The sequence below is a fragment of the Protopterus annectens genome, chromosome 12.part0 (assembly GCF_019279795.1).
Source record: "Protopterus annectens isolate FY-2018-M chromosome 12.part0, PAN1.0, whole genome shotgun sequence".
Classification (NCBI taxonomy): Eukaryota; Metazoa; Chordata; order Ceratodontiformes; family Protopteridae; genus Protopterus; species Protopterus annectens.
Window position 1 is genome coordinate 107036383 of NC_056746.1, and position 12782 is coordinate 107049164.

The 12782-nt window shown below is 39.3% G+C and overlaps 1 protein-coding gene across 1 annotated transcript in view; it reads right to left on the reverse strand.

Moving 5' to 3' along the window:
- Nucleotides 1-251: 251 nt before the first annotated feature.
- Nucleotides 252-12782, reverse strand: part of GRIFIN (galectin-related inter-fiber protein) — a 164751-nt gene continuing 152220 nt past the window's right edge. Inside the window, exon 4 of the mRNA XM_044089133.1 lies at nucleotides 252-2604. Coding sequence (XP_043945068.1) covers nucleotides 2440-2604 — 165 coding nt within the window. The 3' untranslated portion in view covers nucleotides 252-2439. The remainder of the gene's footprint in view (nucleotides 2605-12782) is intronic.

The following is a 12782-nucleotide window of genomic DNA, read 5'->3' on the forward strand; positions in this document are numbered from 1 at the left end:
AGTCACAGCTATGACAACAAAATTACAAGAAACTCAGCTTATTACATTACTGCAGATTCACAGCTATGACAGCAAAATTACAAGAAACTCATCTTATTTTATTATGTAAGTGCAGAGTCACAGCTATAACAGCAAAATTACAAGAAACAGCGTATTAACATCACTGCAGAGTCACAGCTATGACAACAAAATTACAAGAAACTCAGCTTATTTTATTATATGACTGTGGAGTCACAGCTATGACAGCAAAATTACAAGAAACTCATCTTATTTTATTACGTGAGTGCAGAGTCACAGCTATAACAGCAAAATTACAAGAAACAGCGTATTAACATCACTGCAGAGTCACAGCTATGACAGCAAAATTACAAGAAATTCAGCTTATTACATCACTGCAGTCACAGCTATGACAGCAAAATTACAAGAAACTCCACTTATTTTATTATATGACTGCAGAGTCACAGCTATGACAGCAAAATTACAAGAAACTCATCTTATTTTATTACATGAGTTCAGAGTCACCGCTATAACAGCAAAATTACAAGAAACAGCTTATTAACATCACTGCAGAGTCACAGCTATGACAGCAAAATTAGAAGAAACTCAGCTTATTATATCACTGCAGGGTCACAGCTATGACAGAAAATTACAAGAAACTCAGCTTATTACATCACTGCAGAGTCACAGCTATGACAGCAAAATTACAAGAAACTCAGCTTAATACATCACTGTAGAGTCACAGCTATGACAGCAAAATTACAAGAAACTCAGCTTATTTTATTATATGACTGCAGAGTCACAGCTATGACAACAAAATTAGAAGAAACTCAACTTACTACTACACTGCAGTCACAGCTATGACAGCAAAATTACAAGAAACTCAGCATATTACATCACTGCAGAGTCACAGCTATGACAGCAAAATTACAAGAAACTCAGCTTAATACATCACTGCAGTCACAGCTATGACAGCAAAATTACAATACACTCAGCTTAATACATCACTGCAGAGTCACAGCTATGACAGCAAAATTACAAGAAACTCAGCTTATTTAATTACGTGAGTGCAGAGTCACAGCTATAACAGCAAAATTACAAGAAACGGTGTATTACATCACTGCAGAGTCACAGCTATGACAGCAAAATTGGAATAAACTCATCTTATTACATCACTGCAGGGTCACAGCTATGACAGCAAATTACAATAAACTCAGCTTATTACATCACTGTAGAGTCAAAGCTATGACAGCAAAATTACAAGAAACTCAGCTTATTACACTACTGCAGAGTCACAGCTATGACAGCAAAATTACAAGAAACTCAGCTTATTTTATTATATGACTGCAGAGTCACAGCTATGACAACAAAATTAGAAGAAACTCAACTTACTACTACACTGCAGTCACAGCTATGACAGCAAAATTACAAGAAACTCAGCTTATTACATTACTGCAGAGTCACAGCTATGACAGCAAAATTACAAGAAACTCAGCTTATTTTATTATATGACTGCAGAGTCACAGCTATGACAACAAAAGTAGACGAAACAACTTACTACTACACTGCAGTCACAGCTATGACAGCAAAATTACAACAAACTCAGCTTAAAACATCACTGCAGAGTCACAGCTATGACAGCAAAATTAGAAGAAACTCAGCTTAATACATCACTGCAGGGTCACAGCTATGACATAAAATTACAAGAAACTCAGCTTATTACATCAATGCAGAGTCACAGCTATGACATAAAATTACAAGAAACTCAGCTTATTACATCAATGCAGAGTCACAGCTATGACATAAAATTACAAGAAACTCAGCTTATTACTTCAATGCAGAGTCACAGCTATGACATAAAATTACAAGAAACTCAGCTTATTACATCACTGCAGGGTCACAGCTATGACATAACATTACAAGAAACTCAGCTTATTACATCTTTGCAGGGTCACAGCTATGACATAAAATTACAAGAAACTCAGCTTATTAGATCACTGCAGGGTCACAGCTATGACATAAAATTACAAGAAACTCAGCTTATTACATCAATGCAGAGTCACAGCTATGACATAAAATTACAAGAAACTCATCTTATTACTTCAATGCAGAGTCACAGCTATGACATAAAATTACAAGAAACTCAGCTTATTACATCACTGCAGGGATACAGCTATGACATAACATTACAAGAAACTCAAGCTTATTACATCTTTGCAGGGTCACAGCTATGACATAAAATTACAAGAAACTCAGCTTATTACATCACTGCAGGGTCACAGCTATGACATAAAATTACAAGAAACTCAGCTTATTACATCAATGCAGAGTCACAGCTATGACAGAAAATTACAAGAAACTCAGCTTATTACATCAATGCGGAGTCACAGCTATGACAGCCTCGAGTCCCCTTTTCTATATGATTTCCTTCTGACTGCATCCCTAATAATCAGGCTTTTTTGCAATTTCCACTGATGTGATGCTGATGTCATTAACGATTTGCACACGAGTGATGGCCTGGAGGTCTTCTATGCGATGTTGGTACTGCACCACTTTATTCTCATCGACAAAGACATGGAAGTGACTCCTGTCTGAGAAGATTTCCACCTACAGCACAAGATCAAAAGTAAAATACTTTAATTTATTCATGTTGAACAACAGTTTGTTTTATTCACTTTATTTTGCCACTCTAACTTCTACTACTTCCTCTAGTAAGTCAGCTGACATATTCTTTCTTATTAATCCAGTTATAAAGACAGATCCAGCAATAACAACTGGAGTCCTGCTATATCAAAATCACAAGATTCTCTAATAACCTCCCTTACAGATCACATCATTGCACAGCACCTCATAAACTAAATTGGATTGAACTAGCCAATCTCCTATCCCTCATCCAACAAACTTTCATTCATTCCATCTTCCACCAACCAGACAGCTGTCCAGCACTCCAGAGCTTAGTGCAGCCCAACTCAAATGGCAGGTCACTAAGATCCTCCAACAAACTACTATTCAAAGTAACTAAATCAAATAATTGTTATGGTCACTCTCTATTCTGTCACCAAATATCTATGTCCTGGAATTATATGCCTCAGACAATACTAAATTCTAGCAACACATCCAACCTTAAACTACTGTTGAAGGAACACCTAACCAAAAACTGGCTTTGCTCCTGCAGTAATCCAGGCTAATCATTCTGTCCTTCCTTGTTCCTACAACCAAAATATTGCTTCCCTTACTTAATTCTAACATAAATATTTACCACTAAAACCATGATATTTATCTACTGATCAGTCATTTCTCTATGATGGCACACTCTATTTCATGCAGGTTTATTTTTAGCTTATTTCTTTCCACTTTATATTACTCTCTCAGTTTATATTGTTTATGTATGAACTATTTATGACCTATATTTACCAAAGTTATGTATTCTTGATTGTTATCGATTTGTTGTATTGTGTTTAATGTGCTTTTGTAATGGAGTTTTTCTCCTTGGGCCTCCACGGAAAAAGGCCGACTGACCCAATCAGATATCCCTGGTAAACAAATGTAAAATGAATAAATAAATATTCGTAGATCTATCTGCTGCACTTGCCTCTCTTTTTTGCTTGCCTTATATTTCTTCTTATATTTTACTTGGTAATTTTGAATATGTGCTCTTCATTTACCACAATTATTTCTGCTCTCTATTCTCTATATTGTTTCTCAAACTGGCATGTGTGCTATGAGCCTGAATGTTCTTTCCCCTTTTTTGACCACTAATAAAACCATTGATATTACTCCCACATCACCGTTCTCTTTCATTTGTGTTTCCCTCACGTCCTTCGTTTCTGTAGACTACATTACATTAATATACAGGATTTTTCTTTCTGTCTGTCTTTCTTTTTTAAGACCTTTCTGTCTCCCCTTTTAAAATAGAGGCTTATAAATGATGTTTTGCATTATGCTCAGTTCGGACTGATATTTGCTGGCTTGATTCTTGTAACTATTGGTCTAAGATGCAGTCTGATATATGCGTATAACCTTTATTAGTAAAAGAAAAAAAGGTAAATGTATGCCAGTTTATTTGTCTGAGGTATTCCTCATCTACACGTAGATGTATTCATTGTATGCCAGTTTATTTGTCTGAGGTATTCTTCATCTACACAGTAGTAGATGTATTCATTGTATGCCAGTTTATTTGTCTGAGGTATTCTTCATCTACACGGTAGTAGATGTATTCATTGTATGCCAGTTTATTTGTCTGAGGGTATTCTTCATCTACACGGTAGTAGATGTATTCATTGTATGCCAATTTATTTGTCTGAGGGTATTCTTCATCTACACGGTAGTAGATGTATTCATTAATCAATAATAGTGAAAGACAAGAGGAGATTGCAACATCCATTAACATTTCTATAACGTATTAATGAGCTTCAGTATTTGTTTACCTCTAAAGTGATCATTTGCCCTGGAAAAACATACGCAGTTCGGTATATTCAGTTCTGTGTTTGTCATCTCAGTATTATCATCTTCAGGATTCTGAAATTACGGTATTTAGAAGTAGACCTACTCTGGGATAAAAATCAGAAAAACGGGCGGTAGCGAGTATGCAGTCAAAGGTAAATTTATTGAAGAGCTTTTCGTCAGCTCCAACAGCTGACTTAATCAGAAACACAATCTATGGATACAAAACTATTATATATACACGTGGTAATCAATTAATTAACACTAAGTCCAGGAGGTAACTTCGAGTTTAATGTCAATATAAATTCTAATAAAGATACATCTGAAGATACAAGTCTCATAGACCCTAATATTTCTATCAACTTTATTACCACTTACAGTAGACACAGTAACCACTGTTTAGCTATCTTGAGAAAAAATTGGGATTTATTTAAGATGTATCCTGATATCTATCAGAAGATAGGTGAGGGCCCCATGGTGACCTTTAGAAAAGGAAAGAACCTTAAATCACTATTAGAAAAACAAGATACAGTAATAGTAAGGAATCCAGGCATGTCTAAATGCCTAAAGTGTAACTATTGTAAATATGTTGATGAAATTAATATTTTCCAAATCAATGGTACAACATAAAGACTAAGGGGTAGATACAACTGTAATTCTACCTTTGTCACATACTTAGCAAAGTGTACATCCTGTGCAGCGTACTATGTAGGCAAAACTGAGAGAAGATTACGCGACAGGATGTATGAACATCTGTATGCTATAAAGAAATGTAAATCTGAAAACGCATTAACAAAACACATTTCCTGTCATATATATATATATATATATATATGTGTGTGTGTGTGTGTGTGTGAGACCGTATGTCTATATATATATATATATATATATATATATATATATATATAATCATCAAACATTGAACACTCATAAGAGTGAATGATGAAAGAATGATAATTTTCGATCTAATCTAAAATAATCAAAAACAACAAAATAAAACTAGTCTTTTTTGCAGTGGGTAAGCCCCCCCCCCCGCTCCACCCCACACACCCTGCAAATTATATATTCTAACGCTTAGATCACACAACCACAGGATAAGGGCAAATTCCCTGACCCTTGTGCACTGCAATTTCATACAAAAGGCTGCCTGCAAAAGTTCCATTGAAAAGAATGTTCACTCATATGAATGTTCATTCTTATTTACAGCCTCAAAAAGCATTTGTTCATATGAGGGTTCACTGTTTTGACTTACAACCAAATGTTTTATCATTGCACACATTTACCAAGTGCTGACATTTTGAGAAAACTCATCAGTGGTAGAGGTGGTCAAATAATGATACTTTCAAACTTCAGATCAGCCATTGCATAACTCGGGAGTTTTTTCTTAGCTATTATGCTCAGTTTAGCAGAGCTGCACAGAGAGCAGCTACACGCAATTGTACTCCTCTGATTTTCCAAGCCATCTGCTGATTTTCTACAACAATAAGTATCATTTTGCATTGATCTGCACTTTTAAATTGTGTGTTACTGTATATTACTGCATTTAATCACATTTTCACTGTTTTAGTGTTCCTATCGTACTTTAGTTTAGCATAGCCTTGGTCTGGATTTGCTGGATCCAGCCTGTTTGTTGCAAGTATCTGAGCAATAATTCAGCTTTCCTCCAAGTGGAGAGAGCCTTCCCTGCACATTTATGAGAGAAATGTGTGGATTAGACCTATCTGAGTGATGATTGATGGCCCTGGGCCCAGTCTTGAGCATTTGTATTGGTCAGAATGGTTAATTTCCTTTTTGTTCTCTTTACTTCTTATTGCCTCATTTGAGCTTGTTTGCGCATAGCTCACTATCGCGCACTGCCACACAGTGGTGCTAACCATTGGCGATTATAGATGCAAATGATTTGCCTGTTAAATTTTCCCTTAGCATTTGGCTTGTTGGTCCTGAATTTATTTTGCAATGCTGCTGTATTGATTAGTGTAACACTAAGCCTAGCATCTGAGGTACTAACACACCTCTAGCCCATTAATTATACCTACCTATGACCCATTTTCCTGCCCTATTCCAGTCTCTGGCCATACAAATTTACCTAGCACTATGGACGCACAATTTCCTGTAGTTCCTCCAGCCAGCTTGGTAGAACATGGGCATCCTAGGGCAGTGTAGCAACTGCCTCATGTCCAAAGACAACCCTCTACTTCTAGTCCACACTAACTCAACATGTGAGAGATGCAACTATATCAAAAACCTTGAATCCATGCTCTCTCACACACCAGTCAGAAAAATCTGACACTGAATGGGCTGTCTGCATATGCATCTCACCACTTAATCCAACCAAACCCACATCACACATACCTACATATGCAGAGGTCCTCACCAGAAACTTAACTAAATAACAGAGACCTCCCAAATACAAACATAAGCACGCTACACATAATACTTTCTCTGCAGAACACAATACACATAAAAGCTCATGCACCAGTGTCTCACCTGTCAACCCCATAAGGCAAAACACAAAACCAAACATATTAGTCATAGATGACTACATCGTGAGACACACAGATGTTCCTCTCAACCGTCTGCATAAGGAGAAAGCCACAGTCAACTGTCTGTAAGGTGCCAGGATCCACCACATCACACATGCACTCAAGTCTCTCAACAACAGGTACTGTTATGACTCCATCATTGTCCATGTTGGTGTGAACAACTTGAGATGTACTTCTCTAGACTATATGAAGAGAGACATGACTGAGCCCTTGGACTGTGTGTCTCAGGTAGGTATGTCCCTAGCCTTAAGCAGCATTTTTACTTCACCTAGAATGATGCCTCAATACAAACAGAAAATGATTGGATTCAATAACTACATTAGTTTCTGGTGTCATTCTAAGAGGATCCAGTATCTGTCAGCCTGGAATGACATACTCGACAGACCTCGATGCTTTTCCAGAGACAGTCTTCATCTGTCACCCCTGGGATTTTGGCTACTAGCTAAGGGTCTTGCCTACCCCATAGTGCCTTTTTAGGCAGTGTCACAAGAACAAAACTTCCAATGCAAAAATTCTGAAAAATAGCAACCTCAGGGTCATGCTGCTAAATGCTAGGAGTTTTAACATGAAACTGCACTCACTGGAAGCAGTCTTCACCTTGGAAGATGCAGACATTTGTGCAGTCACAGAGACCTGGTTCATGGTGGTGGACAGTACCGCAGCCATACCTGGTTACACCTCCATCCACATGCTCATACCACAAACTGAAGAAATGAAAACTAAAGGAGGCAGTGTATAAATTTTCAACAAAGATAAATACACCTCCAGACTGGTTAAACAATATGATTCCTTGGAGATACTTCAGGTGCAATTTATTGTTGGTAGAAAAGCTATTTGAGTCATTGTGAGCTATAGAACCCCCTCCATCAATCAGGACACCCAGTTTGCCTATTTGGACCTACTCGAGTCTATCAAGATACATCCATGTACGATGGTATTGTGTGACTTTAACCACCCAACCATTGACTGTGCCAAGTACTCGAGCTCAAACTCACCCACTCAAAGGTTCCTAGACTTTGATATCTCCAATGCTGTGGACCAGCTGGTTGACACCACCCCCACTAGGGGTGCAAACATACATCCTGGATCTAGTGCTTACTAATATGGGAGAATGCTATAGCACCCCCACCGTGAGGTCCTTCCTGGTGAGATCTGACCACAAATCAGTCTCATTTGAATTAAGTATCACACCTGCTCCCTGAAGCTGTAACTAGACTGAAAAACTTCTCCATAGCAAATTATAACCTCTTACAGGAGGGTATAAATAGCTTCACTGCACCTCCCTCCACAGATGGAACTGGGAACTATGCAGAGCACTACACCAATGCCATATACAACCACCTGTATAACTGCATTGACTCAGCAGTACCTGATAGGAACCAAAAAAGATTTTCTAGAAAGAGCAAACCTACCTGGTGGACAACTGCCATTAACAGGCTTAACAACAGGAGGAAGAAATTGCTGTCGAAGAGTAAAAAGGCATGGGCCCTAAACTGGAGATGCTTGCTTCTTAGCTTAAACAAGCAAATAAGACTTCTGGTGAAGCCGTCCAAAGCAAACTGTAAATCCAAGTTAGCCTCCTTAACTAAGGACGACCATAATGCATTTTTTAGTTACATGTGTAACCTAATAGGGAAGGCCCAGATCTGCACTGAACTGGTAATTAATGGTAAACCACACACTGAGCTTGTGAACATAGCCAACCTGTTAGTTGACAGGTTCAGTGTCTCCACCACAAGTACTTCATAACATCCCTACCTTCTATCTCCAAAGAACAGGTCAAAAATGCCCTCTCTAAGGCCAACAACACAGCATCTCTGGGACCTGATAACATCCCAGGCTGTGTCCTACATGGACTCAAACAAGAATTTGCATTGCAATTGGGCACCCTTTTCAATTACAGTCTAAACAGCAGCTTCGTCCCAGCTGAATGGAAAACAACCACTATTATACCCTTGCACCAAGGTGGTGTTTATACTGACCCTGTGAACAACAGATCTATTATCCTGACTAGCCTTATCTACAAGGCCATGGAGCGAATCATCATGGACCTTATCAAGAACAATATAGGTAATCTCCAAACACTAGACCCTACCCATTTTGGATTTGTAAGGGGGAGATCATGCCTGTTAAACCTGGTGGACCTCTTTGAGACAGTCACCAAGTCCCTGGATGAGGGGAAATCTGTGCATACAGCCTACCTAGACCTAGCCAAGGCATGATCTCCCTTTGACAAATCCAAACTAAGTAAGGTCCAGTGTTTGGAGATTACCTATATCTTTGTTGATAAGGTCCATGATGATTCGCTCCATGGCCTTGCAGATAAGGCTAGTCAGGTTAATAGGTCTGTAGTTCCCAGGGTCAGTGGAAGCACCACCTTTGTGCAGGGGAATAATAGTGGCTGTTTTCCATTTATCTGGTATGAAGCCAGTGCTTAGACTGTGGTTGAAAAGAGTACCCAATGCTGTTGATAATTCATGTTGGAGCCCATATAGGATGCAGCCTGGGATGTTATTAGGTCCCATAGAAGCTGTGTTTTTCGTCTTAGAGAGGGCATTTATGACCTGCTCTTTAGAGATACAAGGTAGGGGACAGGTGATAGAGGTGTCATGGGGCACATGTAGCAGGGACAGGGGAGTGAAGTTTTTACAGAACCTGCTGACCAACAGGTTAGCTATGTCCACAGGCTCAGTATATGTTGTATCATTAGCTACCAGTTCTGCACAAATCCGGGTCTTTCCTTTTAAGTAACAGATGTAACTATAGAATGCCTTGTGGTTGTCCTTTGTTGAGGAAGCTAATTTGGACTTGTAGTTTGCTTTGGAGGACTTCACATGAAGTCTTATTTGCTTGTTTAAGCTGAGGAGGGAGTGTTTCCAGTTTAGGAGGGCTCACTCCCTCACTCCCTCTTACTCTTAGCCAGCAATTTCTTTCTGTTATTGTAAAGCCTGTTAATGGCAGTTGTCCACCAGGCAGGTTAGCTCTTAACTTGTTTTGGTCCTATCAGGTACGGCTGCGTCAATGCAGTTATACAGGTGGTTGTATAAAGCATTGGTGTATAGCTCAACATAGTTTCCAGGTCCATCTGAGAAAGGAGGTACAGTGAAGCTATTTATACCATCCCATAAGAGGTTATAATGTGCTTTGGAGATGTTTTTTAGTTTAGTTGCTGCTGGGGGGGGGGGGGTTAGGTGTGATAGTTACTTCAAGTGAGACTGATTTGTGTTTAGATCTCACCAGGGAGGACCTCACACTGGGGGTGCTACAGTGCCCCCCCCCCATATTGGTGAGCACTAGATCCAGAATGTTGGCACCCCTTGTGGGGGTGTCAACCAGCTGGTCCAGGGCATTGGAGTTAACAAAGTTGAGGAACCTTTGAGCAAGTGAGTTTGAGCAGGAGTAATTTACCCAGTCAATGGATGGGTAGTTAAAGTTGCCCAAAACCATGGTGTTCGGATGTATCTTGATCGACTCAAGTAGATTCAAATAGGCAGAGTGGGTGTCCTGATTCATGGATGGGGTCATGTAGCTGCCAATGGCTTAAATAGGTATCCTACCAACAGTTAATTGCACCTGAACTGCCTCCAGGGAGTCATACTGTTTAACCAAGCTGGAGGTGTATTTATCTTTAATTACTACTGATACACCACCTCCTTCAATTTTCACACCTTCAGTTTGAGATCTGAACGTGTGGCAGGAGGATTAACCCAGTATTGCTGGGGTACTCTCGACAGCCTTGAGCCAGGTCTCCATGACTGCACAAATGTCTGCATTTTCCAAAGTGAGGACAGCTTTCAGTGAGTGCAGTTTCATGATGAGATTCCTAGCATTTAGCAGCATAACCTTTTGAGGTTGTTTTAGATAGAGTTTTTACATTGGGAATTTTGTCCTTGAGACACTGCCTAAAAAAGGCACTATGGGGGTGGCAAGAGCCTTAGCCTGTAGCCAAAATCCCAGGGGTGACAGATGAAGACCATCTCTGGCAAAGCATCATGGTCTGTCGATCATGTCATCCCAGGCTGACAGATAGTGGATCCCCTTAGAATGACACCAGCAGCTAAGCCAATTATTGAAGCCATTCATTTTCTGAAGAATGCAACAACAACTATATATGCACATGGGTGCATAGAATTTCTTCAACCCAAGTTCCATTGAGTCATGGATTGTTGACCTTGATACATCAAAACCCATCTTATCAACCCCATGGAGTGAGGAGAAAGGGAAGTGTCCCCCTTCAGAACCCATGTTAAAGCTATTTCCAAAGGTTCACTAGGTCACTGCTTCATAATCAACTCGAAACCTGACATTCAAGAAATTCATATTGTAGTATAGTGTGGCTGGACTCTTTAAGGATGCTAGCTGAGAGACAGGCAGACAGGTAAAATTTAATGAGAGATCATTACATTTAGGCCTGTTTAAGGAGCTGTGCCCTGCTGCTATGCATATTTGTGACCTTTTGGTCTAGGGAGGTTCTGGGGAGGATTCTGGAAGGAGTATGTATACAAGAAGGAAAGCAATCTAGAGGATGTTACTGTGAGGGGAAATAATATCATTTAGAATAAGAGCCATTTCAATTTATCCTTGCATTTGTGGAACTGCAAGAACCAAGATATTTTGGTTATTTTTGCCTGTGAGGAAATATAAAGAGAAACCTTCTAGATCATACCTTGGTCTAGTGAGCTATCTGCATGTACTGTTCATTGATTTTAGAGAAGTATATTGTTAGAATCCTGCATGAAAGGGATATTGCACCTGCTTTTACAGATATACTGCATGAGTCTTGAATTATGTAATGCCTGCCGAGTATAAACATTTACCAGAGGAAGAGCTTATTTGAAACCTCAGCTGTAATGGAGCTGAGGATTGCAGGCAGAATTGTTTGTTTGAACTGCATTTTTCCTTTTTGTTGATTTGTTTGTTAATTTATTTATTGACATTTGTTTCCTGGAAAAGTCTGACTGGGCCAAACAACTAATTTTCAGCATAATTCCAGGGAAAAATGCTCTATATGTAAGCCGCGGTGGTGCAGCAGTAGCGTTGTCACCTCACAGCAAGAGGTTCTCCCATTCGACTCTCAGCTGGAGCGCCTTCTGTGTGGAGTCTACATGTCCTCCCCGCGGTCGAGTGGCGTTCGAAAGACATGCGTGAATGGGCGTGCCTTCGTTGAAGGTTGGGCGTCGGGCTGGCACCTCGGCACCGTAAAAATCTACTGCCAATCATTAGAGGACCGGAGTTCCGCTATGGTGACCCCTAACCGGGAAAAGCCGAAAGAAGAAGAACAACATCAAAAAATATAATTACATATTAAATGTTTAAGCTCCAAATCAGAAAAACAAAATGTCAATATTTATACATTGCATGTTTATGTGAGAGTAGCACAAGTAAAAATGCATTACAAAGATAAAAGATGAAAGTATGAGCTTGTGAATATTTTAAGAAAAATATGTATAGTATACATAGGCTCTTATGCATCATAGAGACGCAAGTGTAACTCTTATGAATGAGGGTGATCACAGATAAAAATAAATATGTGCTTCACAGATAATAGCTAGAAGTGAAATACAGTAGGCACAGCTATTAGGAAATGTAAGAGTGTAAGAAGTTAGTCAGTTGGGAGGAGAAAAACAGGACAGTGAAGGTATGGTGTAGCTTGGCAAAAATGTTTTATGTAAATAAATAAATAAGAAATTTGACTGGAAAGCTGGCTCCAGTGAGTAATTTACGGTCTCTATGTATATATGAAACATGGCTTCATAGCTTACAACTCATGCTCAACCCAAAAAGGACCAAACTACTACT